Source organism: Diceros bicornis, chromosome 24, assembly GCF_020826845.1.
Source record: "Diceros bicornis minor isolate mBicDic1 chromosome 24, mDicBic1.mat.cur, whole genome shotgun sequence".
Taxonomy (NCBI): domain Eukaryota; kingdom Metazoa; phylum Chordata; class Mammalia; order Perissodactyla; family Rhinocerotidae; genus Diceros; species Diceros bicornis.
Genome location: NC_080763.1, coordinates 11,211,822 through 11,232,369, shown reverse-complemented (window position 1 = coordinate 11,232,369; position 20,548 = coordinate 11,211,822). Strand labels below are relative to the sequence as shown.

The 20,548-nt window shown below is 41.3% G+C and overlaps 1 protein-coding gene across 1 annotated transcript in view; it reads right to left on the bottom strand.

Moving 5' to 3' along the window:
* SNAPC1 (small nuclear RNA activating complex polypeptide 1) overlaps positions 1 to 4,360 on the bottom strand; it is a 31,466-nt gene extending 27,106 nt beyond the window's left edge. The window contains exons 1-4 of the mRNA XM_058567073.1: positions 4,187 to 4,360; positions 1,775 to 1,934; positions 1,478 to 1,618; positions 721 to 825 (exon numbers count right to left, since the gene is read on the bottom strand). Coding sequence (XP_058423056.1) covers positions 721 to 825; positions 1,478 to 1,618; positions 1,775 to 1,934; positions 4,187 to 4,314 — 534 coding nt within the window. The 5' untranslated portion in view covers positions 4,315 to 4,360. The remainder of the gene's footprint in view (positions 1 to 720; positions 826 to 1,477; positions 1,619 to 1,774; positions 1,935 to 4,186) is intronic.
* Positions 4,361 to 20,548: the final 16,188 nt, after the last annotated feature.

Below are 20,548 nucleotides of genomic sequence, written 5' to 3'. Positions count from 1 at the left end.
GCTCAATGAGATTAAAAACCATGACCAAGGCCCTCCCTACACACACTCACTCGCTTGTGTGCTCTCTCTCTATGAATGCATTCTTTTGAAACGGGAATGCACCATTGATTAGATGGCTGTCGCCCTGTAGTGGGGTTTTGTTTTAACCTCAGGGCAACGCTCTTCCACACACATAAAACTGTGTGAGTATCACTACTTATCCATTTGAAAGAGGATTTTTCCCAATACTGTACAACGCAAAGTACCAAAATAGATGGTAAAGCTATTTTAAGACTGTACCTCTTACACAAAATTCTTGATTTCAATTTTTTTATCAGAAAAAAATGGTGGGTTTTTAAATAAGCATTGTAAAAAAGGAACCTAGGAAATGAATTCATATTGTTAAAAAAATAAAATAAAGTCACTTTACACTCTTGTTTTATGACCTATCTAAAGTCAAATACAAATGGTGGTTTCGGTATTTGAATCTAAATATCCTGAGTCCACGTCCAGTCTTCTACATCTTTCCGTTTCTCACTGTGTTTCAAGATTTATTCCATAAATTTTGATATATTTAGGGTGTATTATTTCTGATACTTTAGGGAAAATAATAAGCATTTTATGATTGGTTAAAATCATTAGAAAATTTTTCAGTATCCAGTGGATGAAGGTATAACCTCAATATACAGTTAACAATAAAACATTTTTTTAAAAATTTCAAGAGCATAAAAGCAAACTTACCTCTAATACATCAGAAGTGATAAGTTTCATGACACGATCATTTGGGTCCTTAAATTCTTCTGTAACTTCAGCTCGTTGAATTTTTTTCTTCATTCTATATGACAGCTATATGATAATGAATGTGTTTTAAAGGATATTTCTTAAGTACTGAAATAAGTAAGCCAGCAGTAAAATTATCTATTAGTAAACATGGATGAAACAAAAGCAGCTCTAAGTATATCTTTATTAACTAATTCATTTTCTAACGACAATTAAACTTTTGAAATAAGTCTTAAGATGCCACGACACGTGCTTACAAATTCAGATGAGAGTCAGAGACGTTACATGATTTGCCAGCGGATGGCAGAACCAGGACTAGAATCTAGGGTCTCAATTGTCATAAGACTGAAGAAATATCATATTTTATCAGTAGAAGTTTCAACTTTTCACCAACTCACATTAAAATTCCTTGGTCCTCTTTCAGTAACCTTTCTGATATTTGAATAAAGGAATGAGAAAATGCAGATGCCAAATCTAATTTCCTCTTCTAACAATCTGCGTGACACAGTATCCAGAAACACACTGCATTTAAAAGCAGAGACGAATTTTTGTCTTCAAAAAAAAGTAATCAGAAAGCATTTTATCCTATTTTAAGAAGCCTCTCTACAAGTATTGGAAACTATATAATATTCTGTCCACTTTATGGAGACTGAGGTACTTTATGGACCATGAAGCATAATATCTCATTTTGAAAAACAATCTATTTTAGATAACATACCAATTTGGGCATTGCTGTAAAGTGAAATGCTTTGTCTAGTCGTAGCTTCCTAAAAATATAAGCTGCGTCAAAATGTTGTGCATTTATCAAATCTTGCTGAAATTTTAAAATTTCATCCCAATCCTTCAGGGCAACTCTAACCTGCAAACAAGAGGAGTAAAAAAGTTGTTATTAAACGTAAATCTTTTTTCACAAATGTATTATAATTTTGAAACACTGGGGTTTCTATTTAAATCAGTTTGTTGTAAAAAATATTGTACCTCTTCCATATTTCAGCTGGAAGAAAACAAGTATTACCTTTTGTTTTGGTTGACACAGCTGTGTGTTATACAATCCATATAGCAGATACAAAGCACCAACTCTGATCTGGAAGGTGTATGGAGGTAAAAAATATCGCCAAGCCAAAGCTAAAGCTTCTTTTGTAAACGTGTTCTTTTCTAAATTTCTCATTCTACCACTAGAAAACAAAGAGAAAGTATATTATGACTCTAAGTAAATAATAAATGAACAAAAAATTAGGAGAGGTATAGTCTAGCAGCTGCTAGAAACTGGATGCCATTCCACATCTCATCCTTTCATAATTCAAGCACAAAGATGTAATTTTCTGCTGTGCTGCTTACACTGAGGCACAGGCACACACCAGGAAAACATGACGCATCTTCCTAAAGCAGCAACTTTAGTTGCTGAATTGTGGAGCAAAAGGGGAGGGGTTGCAAATTATTCCTGGTTAAGAATTTAAAACATTTAATATAGTAAAATAACTATGGTTATATTACAGAATAAAATACCAAAATTACATGCATTTTAATACATAATGCAGATTTTCCTCAATACTCTCAGGGATTCACACTAAACCTCATTTGTCCTTGCAACAGCTGGGTGAAAAAGCTAGAGAACCACAACACAACATAAGCCACCCCCTCCTCCCAATTCTGCAGGGCAAAGCTCACCAAAGTAAAGAAGGAGCAGGTAGAAAAGCAGACTCCACTATACTCCCAAAGTCTGGGCTCTTAAAATAATAAAAATACTAAAAGAAAGCAAAAATACCTACTATAGTATTGGCAACCGAAGCAATTTCTAAAGAAAATCCCCCACTCCTCAAGTGGTCTCCACTTTTTTTCTCATTTTAGTTTTTCCTCATTAGCTAAAAATTGAAGTAACCCCAGCAAAATTTTCCTGAACTGCCACTTTCCCCAAGAGGGACACACTGCAGGATCAAGGGTTTTGGAAACAAGCAGACATACCGGCTGCAACGTCTGCTCTACCCCCTGCTAGCTGTGTGATCGTGGGGAAATTACTTAACCTCCCTAAGCCTCAACTTCCCATCCATAAAACAAGGATAATTACAGCCGCCTTTCAGAGTTGTTCTATGGATTAAATACATTAAGCTATAAATGCCATTAAAAAATTAGTTCCTCTCCTTTCATTAACTGTACAACAAATAGCTCTGGATCATCCATCCCCTGCAATGTACAAACTACACAGGTAATTATTGTACATCCACAGAGAGAAAAAACAGAACTTTCACATTTTATTCAGCAAAACAGTTTTAATCACAAGAACTCATTCATTCAGTCAATTATTTAGCCTTTTCAATATTATATGTATTATGCTACTGGAATACCAGACTCATCCAGTCACTGTTCTCACAGAGCTCTGTCAAGGGGAGGGAAAATTAAAAAATAAAATGAACACTTATTGAGTACTTACAGTGCACTTAACATACTGTAGCTCATTTAATCCTGAGCACTACAATATGTGGCATTATCACTGTCCCTATTTTACAGATAAGGAAGCTCAGCCAAGTAACTCGCCAGGGGTCAGTTAGTGGACTGACTCCAATTCAAGCAGTTAGGCTCCATAATCTGTGCTCTGAACCATGACACTACACTGCTTTTTGAACTACACACTTACAATAAAATGTGGTAAGTCAAGAGATAAAATAAGCACAGACTGCTATAGGAAAAAAAGGGCGTGAACGCCTTACTTAGTCTGGAAGGGCAAAAGAAGGCTTCTCCGAGGAACTGTCCTTTGAGCTGAAACCTGAATGAGGAAGAAGGTGGCCAGGCAAGGGAGCTGGGGGAAAGCTCCAGGCCGAGGGAACGCCTGTAGAGGCCACAGGCAGATGCTGGAGCAAGAACGTGGGTGCATGGAGGAGATTGGAAGACGAAGCTGCAGAGACGGGCAGAAGCCCCTCACGGAGGGTCCTGCCAGCCATGTTAGGGAATTCGAGCTGCATCCCAAAGGCAACAGAAACCACTGGAGGGTGGTAAGCAGGGGAGTGACAGGTTCAAATCTGCACTTTAGAAAGATAACTGGTTGTTGGGCGAAAAAAATGAATTCAATAGTGCAGGGTTTCGTCTTTGTTTAGGCGTTTGTTTTTAAACACGGTGTTCTAGGAGAACAAGACTGGAGGAGAGCAAATGATGGTGACCAGGTCAGGGGGAGGCAGTGGAGATGGAGAGAGAAGGGCAGTCAGGCAGAGAGACATATTTGGGAAGAGGCCGCAAAAGGACGCAGCCGAAGCCAATGACATGGCCGCGGGAAAGCGCGTAGCCCGAGCACAGGCGCAGGGGGGGATGGAGAGAGCGGTCACAGACCGCCGCTCTTCTCAGCCCTCCCAGGTGCGGCGACGCCAAAGGCAAGGAAGTAACTGCCCACGCCGCCTCTGACCCGGAGAGAGGCGCGTAGCAGACGAGAAACACCCACCAGAAGATGGTCCCGAACTTCATGCTCCTCCAGAGCTCCGTGAAGTCCTCGAAGCGCACGCTGTCCGTCTCCTGGAAGCGGCTGAGCAGCACCTCGCAGTCTGCCTGCAGGCCCGGAGGAGTCCCCATCCCGGCGATGCCCGCACCCCGCTCGGGGACCAGCCAGCGGCTGTCGCCCAGGAAACCAGGCCCGGACGCCCCGCCCGCTACGACGTGACGCAACGCGCTCCGTGACGTGTTATCCGGCCCCTTCAGCTCCGCCTCCAGCCGGGCTCGCGCGAGCTCGCGATGCTTCCTGCGCTGGCGTGGGTGCGTGCTGCTTTAGCGGCTACTAGCCCCGTTACTTAGAGGAGTGAGGTCGGCACTTTGAAGTTCTTTGGAGAGGTTTACGTCTGAAGTGCCGTGTGAGCCCAAGAAGGATTTTAGGTCTACATTAGCTAGCTTATGAAAATTGGGTTTACCATTACTATCACTCTCCTTTAAGTGATCCTAGAGTGACAGAAGTCAACTTCCATAGCTAGGGAGGAACAGTTCGCCAGCCTCAACCCACCCCCACGTGGAAGGAGAAGCTAAAGAAGAGGGTTTACTAGGAAGTGGACTGGACACATTCTCTTATAGTCTATACCCACAGGATACGGTGCCTAATGTACAGCTCTCTCGTTGTAGTCCCAGCAGTCTTCCGCAGCCACTCTTGAGAAGCTCTTGTGAACTTCTCCCAGCACCCCGGCACACCCCTACGCTACCATCTAGCACAGTACTTAGCAGAAAGTATATACTGTGTATATACTTGCTGATTATTTGGTGAATTGGCCTTCTGTGTACACTCCATCTAGCTTCTTCCAGGAGCTAGCTATGGAGTAGCATTTTCTACTTTTCACGATTTCTCTGATTGCAGGGCATGCTATTTTTATTCTTTAGGAAAGATATCCTACTAGAAAAGCATTGGGCTTTCTGTCTGCAGATTCAACTCACTTAACTTTCCTGATCATTGATCTATTTTTTAAATTTTGTGTAATGTTTTATATATGCAGGGAAACTTAGGTAACATCTGAATAAGAAGCATAACGGTAAAATGAACACCTATGTACCTTCTACGTGTGTAGGAACCAGAACATTAGCAACACGGTCCCGTCAATCTGTGAATTCCTCCTCTAACCTATTCCCCTGCCTTTACCACTATCTTAGTAACAACTACCTTATTTTGTTTCTCATTCTCTTGTAAATATTTTACCACGTGTATGGATCGCTAAACAATATATTGTTTAGCTGTGGTTGGTTTTGAGTTCCATAAAGATGGCTAGAAAATGCAATTTCTAATATATATTCTTTGAATTGTTTCTTAAAGCTAATGCTTCTAAGATTCAATTATGTTATTGCTCATAGCTGTAGTTCATTTATTTTGACTGTTGCCTAATATTACGTCGTGTGAATATACAGTTTATTATTTTCTCAATGTAAATTTAGGTGGGTTCCAGATTTTGGTATTACGAACAGTGCTACTATGAACACTTTTGTACATGTCTGCTGTTATTTGTGGGATGACCGGAAAAAATACATGAGGCAAAATTAAATTTAAATTTCAGATCAATTTAAAAAATTATTCGTTCTTTATCTTAAATATAGTTTAACTGCCATCTTCTATTTTTGTTTGCTAAATATGGCAGTTCTACTTATATGTTGCAGGAGTCTAGAGTATATATACCTATGAGTGGAATTGTTGGATGATAATGGGTAGGAATGTAAAACTTTACAAGATAATACCAAATTATTCTCTTGAGTGGTTGAACTGATTTACACTTCACTATCAGTGGGTGAGAGTTCCTGATTCAGCCACATCATCTCAGAAACTAAGTATCTAGCTGTGGTCTTAATATGCGTTCCTCTGATTATTAATGTGATTGTGCACCTTCTCAAATTCTAATTTTGTATTCATGGTTCCTCTACTGTGAAATTCCTGTTTATATACTTGTACATTTTTCCATTGAGTCATTCACCTTTTTTTATATTGATCTGTAGGATCATATTATGTATTCTGAATGTTTGTTATATGTATTATAAATATCTTTTTGCAGTTTGTGATTTGTTTTCATTTACTATCTTTATGGTGATTTTTGATGTACATAAATTCTTATTTTTAGTGTAGTCAATTTTTTAATCTTTTGGCCATAAATATTTTATTTTGGCCCCTGACTTCTGCTGGTCTGCAAACTGTTTTTCACCTCTCCATAACAGAAAATTACAGAAATTGAGAATAAGTGTCTGCAAACTTTAAATAGCAATTGTTTTTTTCTTTTTTTTTGGTGAGGAAGAGTGGCCCTGAGGTAACATCTGTACCCATCTTCTTCTATTTCGTATATAGGACACTGCCACAGCATGGCTTGATGAATGGGGCATAGGTCTGTGCCGGGGATCCAAACCTGCGAACCCCAGGCTACCAAAGTGGAGTGCGCAAACTTAATCACTATGCCACTGGGCTGGTGCTAACAGCATTTTGACAAAGTAATTTTATGTTGTTGAATCTAATTATTTTAAAAATGGACTTGTTTGGTATGACTTTTTAAATTTCAATTTTCCAGTAATGTATATTTATTGTAGTTTACAAAAGTATTGGTCCACAATAGATTGGGGAGAAATGGTACATTACCACAGATAGATTGAGAAGCACTGGTGTACACTATTTCAGTCCACATTCTGTTGGCCAGAATTCAGTCGCATGGACCTATGCAAGTGGAAAGAGACCTGGGAAATGTAGTCCATAACTGGGCAACCTCTTCCCAGCAACAACTCTCATCTGTGGGAGAGGTACCCAATCTTTGTGCCAACATCGCTACCAACATCGCGGCCACAATTTTATTCCAAAAGTCTTAAAGTATTACTCTTTACTTTTAACCCACTGTAATCCATCTAAAAATGATTTCCATTATGGTATGAGTTGAGGATTCTATTTAACTTTTTTCCATATGTATAACCATATGTATGTATATATATGTATTTTCCATATGTCTAATTTTCCAGCACCCGTGATCGAATAGTCCTTCCTTTTCCCAATGATCTAAAAAGTTACTGTGTCATGTATCAAGTGTGCACGGCTAATTGAAGCCAGTACACAACTGTTTGGCTCTGTACCTGTTGCTAACATACTAAAATAGTTCGATTACTGTTAGTATATAGTCACTGCCCTGAGCCTCCTTACTACCCTCAACCCCACAGTTTGGGCCACCCAGGTCCCTCCCCTGGAATCTCCTAACCTCCCCACAGTGCAAAAGTGAAATGGTTAAACCTGGCACAGGAAGAGGCTTCCAGTACCCATTCCAGCTTCAGTCTGTTTATGGGGTTACTATTTACTTCCAAAGGTCAATTTAGATGTCACTAAACTAATACAGTACTCTACTACAGCTGTTTAAAATAATCTTATCTAAGAGGGAGATTTAAGAACATCTCTAATCTAAGAAGAGGAAAAATCTTATCTAAGAATCATACCTTATTCTTCTACAGGAGGATCTTGACTGTTCTTGAGCTTTTGCTGCTTCATATAAATTTTAAATTCAACTTTTCAAATTTCTCTAATAGTGCCAGTGGGATTTGGATTGAATGGCGTTAAATCTGTAAGTCAATTTGGGAAGGAATAACATCTTTATCATATTCAGTGTTGCTATCCCATAAACATTTAAGTAATGTTTAGCATCATTAATAAAGTTTTATAATTTTTCTCCATGAACTTTTTACATGTCTTTTCTTGGATTTATTCCTACATACCTTATGTTTTTGTGTGGCTATTGTATTTGGGATCTTTTAGTTCCTTACATTTTCTTTTTCTTTTCTTTTTTCTTTTTTTTCCAAAGAATAAAGAGTTTATTTCTTCCCACTTAACAGTTCATAGGTGAGTGACCCAGTTTAGTGATGAGGCTCTCTTCCATATGATCACTGCAGGGACAAGTTTTTCCACTGTATTATTTTGCCGTGTTAGGACGTGTAGTCATCAGCTGAGTTGCTGCCATGTCCAGGTTTCATCTGACAGAAAGGGAGCATGGAGGAAGAGGCAGGCCCAGTTAATTTTTTTTTAACTTTTTTTTATTGTGAAATTTTTGTTGTACCTTATTGTTTATCAGTCACCGTATAAGTGCATCCATCCACCCCTTGTGCCCACCCCCCACCCCCCTAGCCCCTGGTAACACCAAACAGTTCTATCTGTCCGTGTGTTGGTTTATCTTCCATATATGAGTGAAATCATGCACTGTTTGTCATTCTCTTTCTGGCTTATTTCACTTATAATACCCTCCAGGTCCATCCATGTTGTTGTAAATGGGACGACTTTGTCTTTTTTTATGGCTGAGTAGTATTCCATTGTATTTATATACCACATCTTCTTTATCCAGTCATCAGTCAAGGGACACATGGGTTGCTTCCATGTCTTGGCTATAGTGAATAATGCTGCAGTGAACATAGGGGTGCATAAGCCTCTTTGGATTGTTGATTTCGGGTTTGTTGGGTAGATAGCCAGTAGTGGGATAGCTGGATGATAAGGTATTTCTATTTTTAATTTTTTGAGGAATCTCCATACTGTTTTCCATAGAGGCTGCACCAGTTTGCATTCCTACCAGCAGTGGATTAGGGTTCCCCTTTCTCCACAGCCTCTCCAGCATCTGTTACTTTTTGTCTTGGTGATTATAGCCATTCTAACGGGTCTAAGATGATATCTTAGTGTGGTTTTGATTTGCATTTCCCTGATGATTAGTGATGTTAAGCATCTTTTCATGTGCCTATTGGCCATCTGTATATCTTCTTTGGAGAAGTGTCTGTTCATTTCCTCTGTCCATTTTTTGATGGGGTTGTTTGTTTTTTTGTTATTCAGTTGTGTGAGTTCTTTATATATTATGGAGATTAATCGCTTGTCAGATATATGATTTGCAAATATTTTTTTCCCAGCTGGTGGGTTCCCTATTCATTTTGATCCTGGTTTCATTTGCCTTGTAGAAGCTCTTTAATCTGATGAAGTCCCACTTGTTTATTTATTCTTTTGTTTCCCTTGTCTGAGTAAACATGGAATTCAAAAATATCCGTTTATGGCTGATGACGAGTAGTGTACTAGCTATATTTTCCTCCAGGAGTTTTATAGTTTCAGGTCTCACTTTCAGGTCTTGGATCCATTTTGAGTTAATTTTTGTGTATGGTGAAAGAAGATGGTCTACTTTCATTCTTTTGCAAGTGGCTGTCCAGTTTTCCCAGCACCGTTTATTGAAGAGACTTGCCTTTCTCCACTGTATGTGCTTAGCTCCTGTGTCAAAGATTAGCTGCCCATAGATATGTGGTTTTATTTCTGGACTTTCAATTCTGTTCCATTGATCTGTGTGTCTGTTTTTGTACCAGTACCATGCTGTTTTAATTAGTATCGCTTTATAGTATGTTTTGAAGTCAGGGATTGTGATGCCTCCAGCCTTGTTCTTCCTTTCCAGGATTGCTTTAGCTATATGGGGTCTTTTGTTGCCCCATATGAATGTTAGTATTCTTTGTTCTATTTCTGTGAAGAATGTCCTTGGGATTCTGATTGGGATTGCATTGAATCTGTAGATTGCTTTAGGTAGTATGGACATTTTAACTATGTTTCTTCTTCCAATCCAAGTGCATGGAATATTTTTCCATTTCTTTATCTCATCATTGATTTCACTCAGTAATGTCTTATAGTTTCATTGTATAGGTCTTTCACTTCCTGGGTTAAATTTACTCCTAGATATTTTATTCTTTTTGTTGTAATTGTAAATGGGATTTTCTTCTTGAGTTCTCTTTCTGTTAGTTCGTTGTTGGTATATAGAAATGCAACTGATTTCTGTAAGTTGATTTTGTACCCTGCCACTTGGCTGTAGTTGTTGATTATTTCTAATAGTTTTCCAATAGATTCTTTAGCGTTTTCTATATATAAGATCATGTCATCTGCAAACAGCAAGAGTTTCACTTCTCCGTTGCCTATTTGGATTCCTTTTATTCCTTTTTCTTGCCTGATTGCTCTGGCCAGAACCTCCAGCACTGTGTTGAATAAGAGTGGCGAGAGTGGGCACCCTTGTCTTGTCCCTGTTTTCAGAGGGATGGCTTTCAGTTTTTCCCCATTGAGTATGATGGCTGTGGGTTTGTCATATATGGCCTTTATTGTGTTAAGGTACTTTCCTTCTAGACCCATTTTGTTGAGAGTTTTTATCATAAATGGATGTTGGATCTTGTCAAATGCTTTCTCTGCATCTATTGAGATGATCATATGGTTTTTATTCCTCATTTTGTTTATGTGGTGTATCACATTGATTGATTTGTGGATGTTGAACCATCCCTGTGTCCCTGGTATAAATCCCACTTGATCATGGTGGGATATATGATCTTTTAAATGTATTGCTGTATTAGGTTTGCCAATATTTTGTTGAGGATTTTTGCATCTATGTTCATCAGGAGTATTGGTTTGTAGTTTTCCTTCTTAGTATTGTCTTTGCCTGGCTTTGGTATCAGGGTGATGTTGGCCTTGTAGAATGTGTTGGGAAGTGTTCCATCTTCTTCTATTTTGTGGAATAGTTTGAGAAGGATAGGTATTAAGTCTTCTTTGAATTTTTGGTAAAATTCTCCAGAGAAGCCATCTGGTCCTCGACTTTTATTTTTTGGGAGGTTTTTGATTACTGTTCCAATCTCTTTACTTGTGATTGGTCTATTCAGTTTCTCTATTTCTTCTTTTGGGAGGTTGTATGAGTCTAGGAATTTATCCATTTCTTCTAGATTGTCCATTTGTTGGCATATAGTTTTTCATAGTATTCTCTTATAATCTTTTGTATTTCTGTGGCATCTGTTGTAATTTCTCCTTTTTCATTTCTAATTTTATTTATTTGAGCCTTCCCTCTTTTTTTCTTGGTGAGTCTGGCTAAGGGTTTGTCAATTTTGTTTATCTTCTCAAAGAACCAGCTCTTTATATCATTGATCCTTTCTGTTGTTGTTTTTATTTCAAATTCGTTTATTTCTGCTCTGATTTTTATTAGTTCCCTCCTTCTGCTGACTTTAGGCTTTGTTTGTTCTTCTTTTTCTAATTCTGTCCGGCGTAGTTTGAGGTTGCTTATGTGTGCTTTTTCTTGTTTGTTAAGGTGGGCCTGTATTGCTTTGAGTTTCCCTCTCAGGACCGCTTTTGCTGCATCCCATCCGAGTTGGTACAGTGTATTTTCATTTTCATTTGTCTCCAGATATGCTTTGATTTCTCCTTTAATTTCGTCAATGATCCGTTGGTTGTTTAGTAGGATGTTGTTGAGTCTCCACAGCCTTGTCACTTTCCCAGTCTTTTCCTTTTCCTTTTCATGGCATTATGGTCTTAAAAGATGCTTGTTATGACGTCAATCTTCTTTTTTTTTATTATAATTTTTATTTATTTATTTTTTTCCCCCAAAGCCCCAGTAGATAGTTGTATGTCATAGCTGCACATCCTTCTAGATGCTGTATGTGGGACGTGGCCTCAGCATGGCAGGAGAAGTGGTGCGTCGGTGCGCGCCCGGGATCTGAACCCGGGCCACCAGCAGCGGAGCGCACACACTTAACCGCTAAGCCACGGGGCTGGCCCAATCTTCTTAAATTTATATAAGCATGCCTTATTTCCCAACAGATGGTCTATTCTTGAGAAAGTTCCATGCAGGCTTGAGAAGAATGTGTAATCTGCTGTGTTTGGATGGAGTGGTCTGTATATGTCTAGTAAGTCTATCTCATCTAGTTTTTCTTTTAAGTCCATTATTTCCTTATTTATTTTCTGTCTGGATGATCTGTCCATTGATGAAAGTGGGGTGTTAAGATCCCCTACTATTATCATGTTGTTGTTAATATCTCCTTTTAGGTTTGTTAATAGTTGCTTTATATACCTTGGTGCTCCTGTATTGGGTGCATATATATTTAAAAGTGATATGTCTTCTTGGTGGAGTGTCCCTTTTATCATTATATATTGCCCCTCTTTGTCTCTCATTACCTGTTTTATCTTGAAGTCAACTTTGTCTGATATAAGTATGGCAACTTTTGTCTGCCATTATCTTGGAGTATTGTCTTCCATCCTTTCACTCTGAGCCTGTGTTTGTCTTTAGAGCTGAGATGTGTTTCCTGGAGGCAGCATATTGTTGGGTCTTGTTTTTTAATCCATCCCACCACTCTATGTCTTTTGATTGGAGAGTTCAGTCCATTTACATTTAGGGTAATTATTGATATATGGGGGCTTGTTGTTGTTATTTTATCGCTCTTTTTCTGGTTCTTTTGCATTTCTTTTGTTTCTCATCCCGTGTGTTTCGGACTACCAATTAAGTTTGGTAGTTCTGTATGGAGGTTCTCTTAGTTTTCTCTTTCTTTATCGTGTGTGCTTCTGTTCTGATTATTTGGTTAGTGGTTACCATTAGGTTTGTATAAAAAATCTCGTGGATGTAATAGTCCATTTTTTTATGGCCTGTTAGTCCCTTAGACTAAGTTGATTTGATCCCTTTCCTCTTCCCCTTCTAAGTTATTGTTGTCACATCTTATTCCTTCTTGTGTTGTGAGTTCCTGTTTAACATGATGAGGTTATATTTATGCTTGGTGCTTACCTTCCCTTGATCTTTGGTTTTATAGTTAAGTGTTTGCTAATCTATTTTGATAGAGGACTGCAATTTTTCTGGTGTTGTTGACCTATTTTCCTCCTTGTTCAAAACTTTGAATCCCCTTTCTCTTTTTTTTATCAGGGATGGGGGCCTTCTTGAACACTTCTTGTAGTGGGGTTGTGTCGCAATGAACTCCCTTAGCTTTTGTTTATCTTGGGTAGTTATTATTTCTCCATCATATCTGAATGATATTTTTGCTGGATAGAGTATTCTTGGCTCAAAGATTTGTCCTTCAGAATTTTGAATATATCATTCCACTCTCTCCTAGCCTGTAAAGTTTCTGTCGAGAAATCAGCTGAGAGCCTGATAGGAAATCCTTTGTACGTTATTATTTTTTTTTTGTCTAGCTGCCCTTAATATTTTTTCTTTGTCATTGACTTTTGCCAGCTTTACTACTATAAGCCTTGGAGCGGGTCTTTTCATGTCGATATATTTAGGAGATCTATTTATTTTATTCACTGGTATTTCCAGCTCCTTCCCCAGGTTTGGGAAGTTCTCAGATATTATTTCTTTGAACAAGTTCTCTGCCCCCTTTTCCATCTCTTCTCCCTCTGGAATACCTATAATCCTTATGTTGGATTTCTAATTGAGTCGGATATTTCTCGGAGAGTTTCTTCATTTCTTTTTAGTCTTAGTTCTCTTTCCTCCTCCATCTGGAGCATTTCTGCATTGCTGTCCTCAATATTGTTAATTCTTTCCTCCATATTGTCAGCTGTGATGCTTAAGGCTTCCAGATTTGTCTTTATCTCCTCTATAGTGCTTTTCATCTCTAAGATTTCTGATTAGTTTTTTTTCTTTTGTGAAGAAACTCCTGATTTCATTGAATTGTCTGTCTGTGTTTTCTTGTATTTCATTAAGCTTTTTTATGATGGCTATTTTGAATTCTCTGTCATTAAGCTTATACATTTCTGTGCTTTCTGGGTTGACTTCTTGGTGCTTGTCATTTTCCTTCTGGTCTGGAGATTTAATATATTTTTTGCATGGTGCCTGTCGGTGTTGGCTTACTTTTCCTCATAGTGAAAATGTATGGTCACAGTTTCCTCTTGATGGCGCTGGGTGGGGGTCAAGGGCTGTGTATTCTGGCCCGCCTCAATCCGCGGGCACTCTTGTCGGCCCCTGGCTGATCTGAGGCATGGCTGAGTGGAGGCTGCTGTGGGGAAAGTATGGGAACAGCTGGAGCTGGAGTGTGGGAACAGCTGAGACTGGAGCGCAGCTAGGCCGAAGCAGCTGGGGCTCGGGTGTGGGTGGGTTGAAGCAGCTGCAGCTGAAGTGCTGCTGGGCCAAAGAAGCAGGAGCTGGAACACTGCTGGGCTGAAGAAGCTGGAACTGGAGCATGCTGAGCTGAAGAAGGAGGAGCTGGAGCACGGTTGGGCTGAAGAAGCTGGAGCTGGAGTGCGTTGGGCCAATGAAGCTGGAACTGGAGTGCACTGGGCCAAAGAAGCTGGAACTGGAGTGCACTAGGCCAAAGAAGGAGGAGCTGGTGCACTGCTGGGCCAAAGAAGCTGGAACTGGAGTGCGGTGGGCTGAAGTTGCTGGCGTCAAGTCAGCTGGAGCCTGAGCACAGGCCAAGCTGAAGCAGCTGGAGGCAGGGGGTGGGCGGGTGGTCAAGCCAAAGGAGCTGGGGGTGGGGCACGGTGGAGCCAGGGAAGCTGGAGCCATGGCTTGGTCCAGCTGGAATAGCTGGGGCTGTGGCATAGTGGGCCCTGAGCTTTGGCTGCCTCTGGTGTGGGGGCACAGGCTCGCCCCACTGCTGGTCAGGCTCGGACACCTGGGGGGCGCTGCCTGTGGGGGTGGGGTGCCATCACACTGCCCCTGCTGGTGGGGCCCGGGTGCCTGGGGGCCACTGCCTCTGAGGACAGGGCTGAGATGAAGCGCCGCTGTGCTGAAGCACCAGGCGGATGGGCCGGGTGGGGGAGGAGCGCTTACTTTCACCTCCCCTATCTCAGAGGTTTCTCGCCTTGCTGTTGCACTCTGCTCTCCTGAGGGGCTAGCTTGTTGAAACTGCCCTGGCAACAGTTCCACTCCCTCCGTAGGGGGATCCCCATGGGCTGTGAGGGGTCTTGGAGAGAGCCGGTTTTCACCTTTCTGAGAGCTGCATGTTCTCAGTCTCTGGGTCACAGTCCTTGGGGAAGGAAGGGAGTGCTTCCTACCTCCTTCCACTTACTCTGGGGATTCCAGCACCTCAGTCCTCAGGTGTACGGCTGCCTGGGTGCCTCAGATGTCCCCTGTATTGTGTGAATAGCTTCTATTGGAATATGAATGTCCTTTTTGTTGTGTCTTAGAGGGGGAGAGTTCAATGGAGGAAGCTCACTCCACCATGATGCGGACATCACCCAGGCCCAGATTCTTAATACTCTTTCTTACATTTTCTAACTGTTTGGTTCTGATATATAAAAATGCAATTTGGGGCCAGCTCAGTGGCCTAGTGGTTAAGTTTGTGCACGCCACTTTGGCAGCCCAGAGTTCACAGGTTTGGATCCCGGGTGCGGACCTACGCACTGCTTATCAAGCCATGCTGTGGCGGCATCCCATATAAAGTAGAGGAAGATGACCATGGATGTTAGCCCAGGGCCAATCTTCCTCAGCAAAAAAAGGGGGAGGATTGGCAACAGATGTTAGCTCAGGGCTAATCTTCCTCACAAAAAAAAAATGCAATTGAATTTTATATATTGATCTAATATCTAGTCCCCTTGTTAAACTCTTGTTAATTATAATTATTTCTCTATAGATTCTTTTTTCCCCCATGTCTTTTATTTATTTATTTTTTTTTAATTTTTATTTTTTTAAATTTTTTGTTTATTGCGGTAACATTGGTTTATAACATTGTATAAATTTCAGGTGTACATCATTATACTTCTATTTCTGCATAGATTACATCATGTTCACCACCCAAATACTAATTACAACCCATCACCACACACATGTGCCGAATTATCCTTTTCGCCCTCCTCCCTCCCCCCTTCCCCTCTGGTAACCACCAATCCAATCTCTGTATCTATGTGTTTGTTTATTGTTGTTATTATCTACTACTTAATGAAGGAAATCATATGGTATTTGACCTTCTCCCTCTGACTTATTTCACTTTGCATAATACCCTCAATGTCCATCCATGTTGTCACAAATGGCTGGATTTCATTGTTTCTTATGGCTGAGTAGTATTCCATTGTGTATATATACCACATCTTCTTTATCCATTCGTCCCCTGATGGGCACTTAGGTTGCTCCCAAGTCTTGGCTATTGTGAATAACACTGCAATGAACACAGGGGTGCATGTATCTTTATGCATTGGTGTTTTCCAGTTCTTTGGATAAATACCCAGCAGTGGAATAGCCGGATCATATGGAACTTCTATCCTTGATTTTTTGAGGAATCTCCATACTGTTTTCCATAGTGGCTGCACCAGTTTGCACTCCCACCAGCAGTGTATGAGAGTTCCCTTCTCTCCACATCCTCTCCAACACATGTTGTTTCCTGTCTTGTTAATTATAGCCATTCTGACGGGCGTGAGGTGATATCTCATTGTAGTTTTGATTTGCATTTCCCTGATAGTTAGTGATGTTGAACATCTTGAGAAAAGGCTTTATTGCGAGGAAACAGAAGGCGAGGCTCTCAAATCTGTCTCTCCAATCCAAGGTTCAGGGTGAAATTTAAGGTGTTAGGGGCTACTAAGCTGCAGCTGGGTCGTAGAAGCTGAGTGGCCAGTGTCGAATCAGCCCGCATATGGCAGTCCAGCTGCTGGCAGCCGGGTCTCCCTCACTGAAGGCCGGGCTCATCCTGGGCTGTGGGTTCCCAGCTGGGAAGGGTTAATTCAGCAAGTGCCTCTTGTAAGGGAGCAAAACTAGTTTAAGCTGGCCAATGTTTTCTGAGTTGTTTCATACACATATATAAAAATCTCAGACCCCTCACACTTTTGGACTTGACACCAAATATAAAAGCATTTGAACTCTCATCTGAAGACAATCAATAGCCACTAATTTAAAAAAAATTTTTTGTTAACAAAAGTAATCATAATTTGTATAAACTATTACAAAGATACAGAAGTGTGTTATGTAGGAAGTTAAAGTCCTCTGGCACTCCCCCTCCCAAGGACAATTATTGTTTTACTTTCATTATACTATTCCCAATGAGGGCATTTTAAATATGGAAATAATGAAGGTGGGTATCTGAGGGGTACTGTAGACATTAAACCAATTTGCTATTTTACCTGTTTAACTTGAGGGGTGACTCGGGGGTCTCGAGGATTTGTGAGCCTGTTTTGCAGGAGAAAGAGCGTGCCTTTGGGGAGGTTGTGATCACTGGATGGATGGCCTGGCCTTAGCAGCTGTTGAAGCCCCAGATGTCAGATTGCCCAGAGGCTTATCGGTAGTGACCACTTTGTTTCCCTGAAGCCCCTCCTGCCAATCTCCTTAGCTTATAAAACCCCCTGCTTTCTGTTCTCGGGGAGGTGGATTTGAGCGAATCTAGGCTCCCACATACTCGTTTTGGCCAATTCGAATAAACCTTTCTCATCTCCAAGCACTGATGTCTCAGTGTTTGGCTTGCTGGGCATCGGGCACCGAACTTGAGATTAAGAGGTTCACTATCAATAACATAATCATAGTTCTGTTTCAGAAAGGTGAGTTTGGCACCAGTGCAGTGTGGCAGGGGTGGGGCAGAAAAGAGGGAAAGTATAGGAAACACAGGCAAGAACCGACGAGGCAGTATCAGCAGACATGTAGGGAAATGGGTGATTAAAGAATATCTAGAAACAAAAACAAAGACTTTGTGTCACTGACTTTGATGATACTAAAGCACTATTTTTAAATTTTTAGGTGTGACAATAGTATTGTGCTTGTGTCAGAAAAATAATATTTTTTAGAGATACATACTGAATTATTTACAAAAGAAAGTACACGATGTCTGGAATTTGCTTCAAAATAACGGGGGGTGGTGTGTAAAGGTATGAAAAAGTCATGAGTTGGTGGTTGTTAAAGCTAGTACTGTGGTTGATGCTGTGAGGGGAACCCAGATGTCTCAGGAATGAAAGACTCATTCTTCTGGCTGCTGGGAGTGCATCAGAAGATGGTCCTCAGCTGTCAGTCCTCTTTCAGGACTGTCTTGGCTGAAAAAAACTCCCTCACTAAAGGTCACGCCTTATTCTGGGGGCAGCCCACATCTAGTGACTGATCAGTGTAGGGGTATAAAGGCCTCGCTTTCCATGTAACGGGGGACAACACTCAAGGGCTATCCCAGGTCCAGAGCTCCCCATGTGGCTGCTGAAGGCCTCAGCTGGGACTGCATCTCGGCTCAATTTCTCTCTCGCCCACTTCTGCTTTTTCCCTTCCACATGTGTTGTTCCTTAAAGCACTCCCTAACAAATGGCCTGCCATCTCCATCTCAGTCTACTTCCCGGGGACCCCAAACTGCAAAGACACTTTGGCATCATTATACTATTCTCTTTACTTTTGCACATGTTCAGAATTTTCCACAAAGACAATTTAAGGGGGGGTCTGGCTCTGCGGCGTAGCGGTTAAGTGTGCACACTCCGCTGCTGGTGGCCCGGGTTTGGATCCCAGGCGCACACCGAGGCACCACTTGTCAGGCCATGCTGTGGTGGCACCCCATATAAAGTGGAGGAAGATGGGCACAGATGTTAGCTCAGAGCCGGTCTTCCTCAGCAAAAAGAGGAGGATTGGCAGATCTTAGCTCAGGGCTGATCTTCCTCACACAAAAAAAAAAATTTAAGGAAAGAAAAGGACTGAGTCAAACTGGACGTGGCGGACAAGGCTGTGGTAAGCAGCCTCTAGAGCTCTGGTTTTGGAGCCTGAGAGGTGCCATTCACTGAGCAGGGGATGCAGGAGGAGCAGCCATTTGGAGGGCACATGAGGAGTTAGTTTTTGAGAGGCCAAATTTAAGGTGCCTGTGGGCAGCAGTCTAGCCTGGATATAGATTTTCAAGCTAGACACAACTTATCAAAAGGAAAGGTAATGGTGACTTAGAACATCTTAAATGGCCAATAAAAATTCTATTTAGCTTTCAATTGTATTTGCACAATTATAGTTGAATGTATGAATTTCTCATAGAATGGGAATTAACCACATTCTTGATGGCAGGTAAACCTTCTAGAATATTTATATCACCCACAGGTCTTAGAATAACACCGTCTTAGTCCATTCAAGCTGCTTTAACAAAACACCATAAACTGGGTGGCTTATAAACAACACATACGTATTCCTCACAGTTCTGGAGGCTGTAAGTCCAAGATCAGAGTGCTAGCATGGTTGGGTTCTAGTGTCAGCCCTGTTCCAGGCCGCAGATTGCTGGCTTCTTGTTGTATCCTCACATGGCCAAACGGACGACTGAGCTCTGTGGAACCTCTTTATAAGGGCACGAATCTCAGTCATGTGGGTGGAGCCACCTCCTAATACTATCATCTTGGAGGTCAAGGTTTCAACATACAATTTTTGAGGGGACACAAACATTCAGACCATAGCAAACATCTTGGACTCAAGCCTTAGTAATTGTTCACTGAACGAATGGATTTCACTGGGAGAGCTCAGAAAATGGTCCTGTTTTCCTCATTCCATTCCTCTGATCATAGTTCTTCTCTGGTCCCATGTTACACAAGATCCTCTCCCACCTTCAATCATGTGTGAGTTGTCCTTGTGCAAACAGAGTGGTAAGTTTTAGGAGCAATCAAAGATGAATCAGATGGGAACCATGCTCTGAAGGCACCAAGAGTTTAGTAGGGGAGATAAGACATGCATAAGTGATCATGGAAGGTGAAAAAATGAGAGGTAAAGTAAGAAAGCTAAAGGTGACGTGACGTGGAAGTTCACAGGGGTGGCACATATTTGCAGTTGAACTTGCCTAGGAAGAGGCACAGCACCTACCCAGGCTGTGCTGGCTCCTCTCTGATTTGTGGTGTTAGTAGCTCAGTTTGATTGGTTTTTGCTTTAAATGTTCTACCAGCAGACCAGGGAGTTTATCAGGCAACAGTTTATCATGGCTTACCCCACAGCTTGTTCAGTGCTCCTGGTAAAGAGCTTGTCATCGCAGTTGTGTTACCGCACCAGGTCCATTTTTGCCCGCAGCCCAGAAGGCCAATCACCACGACAATGAGATTGCAGAGAGACAGGGTTTAATCACAAGGCAGCCAAGTGAGGAAAACGGGAGAACAAGTCTCAAATCCGCCTCCCGAAAATAGGGACTCAGGGGTATCTACGGAGAAGGGGGCAAGGTGGTCTGAAATGATTGGAGGTGAGGAGAGATGAGGTAACTGATGATCTACGCAAAGCGTAGTCAGCCTTCATGCCTCTTGGTAGGACACACGTTCACAGAATGGCGGCATTAGCGTGCCCTGAGGGTGGGGTTGCAACCTCTTGCCGTCAAAAGGGCCCAGTTGATGGGTTGGTGGTCTCAACCCGGCCCGAAGTAGACAAGGGGTTCAGTTCCTGAAAAAAAAAATAGCTCAAACACCCATTACCATGGTAACTCAGGCTCCAAGGAGATGTCATCTATAGGAACCTGGTGGGAGTCAGAGAGCATATTGCCCAAACAACAGTTAACAACGAGTAAGTTTATCACGCAGATTTAAGTCCTTGCCTTTCCTTCTGATAAGTTTCTAGGTAAGGCCACCCCCCCTTCTTCCTGGTGCAGGGAAGAAGATACCTTTACAAACGGAGATTCTCTTTACAAATGTAAATATCTCTCATAAAGTGTAACTAGAACTAAGAATGAGCTTAGCACAACCCAC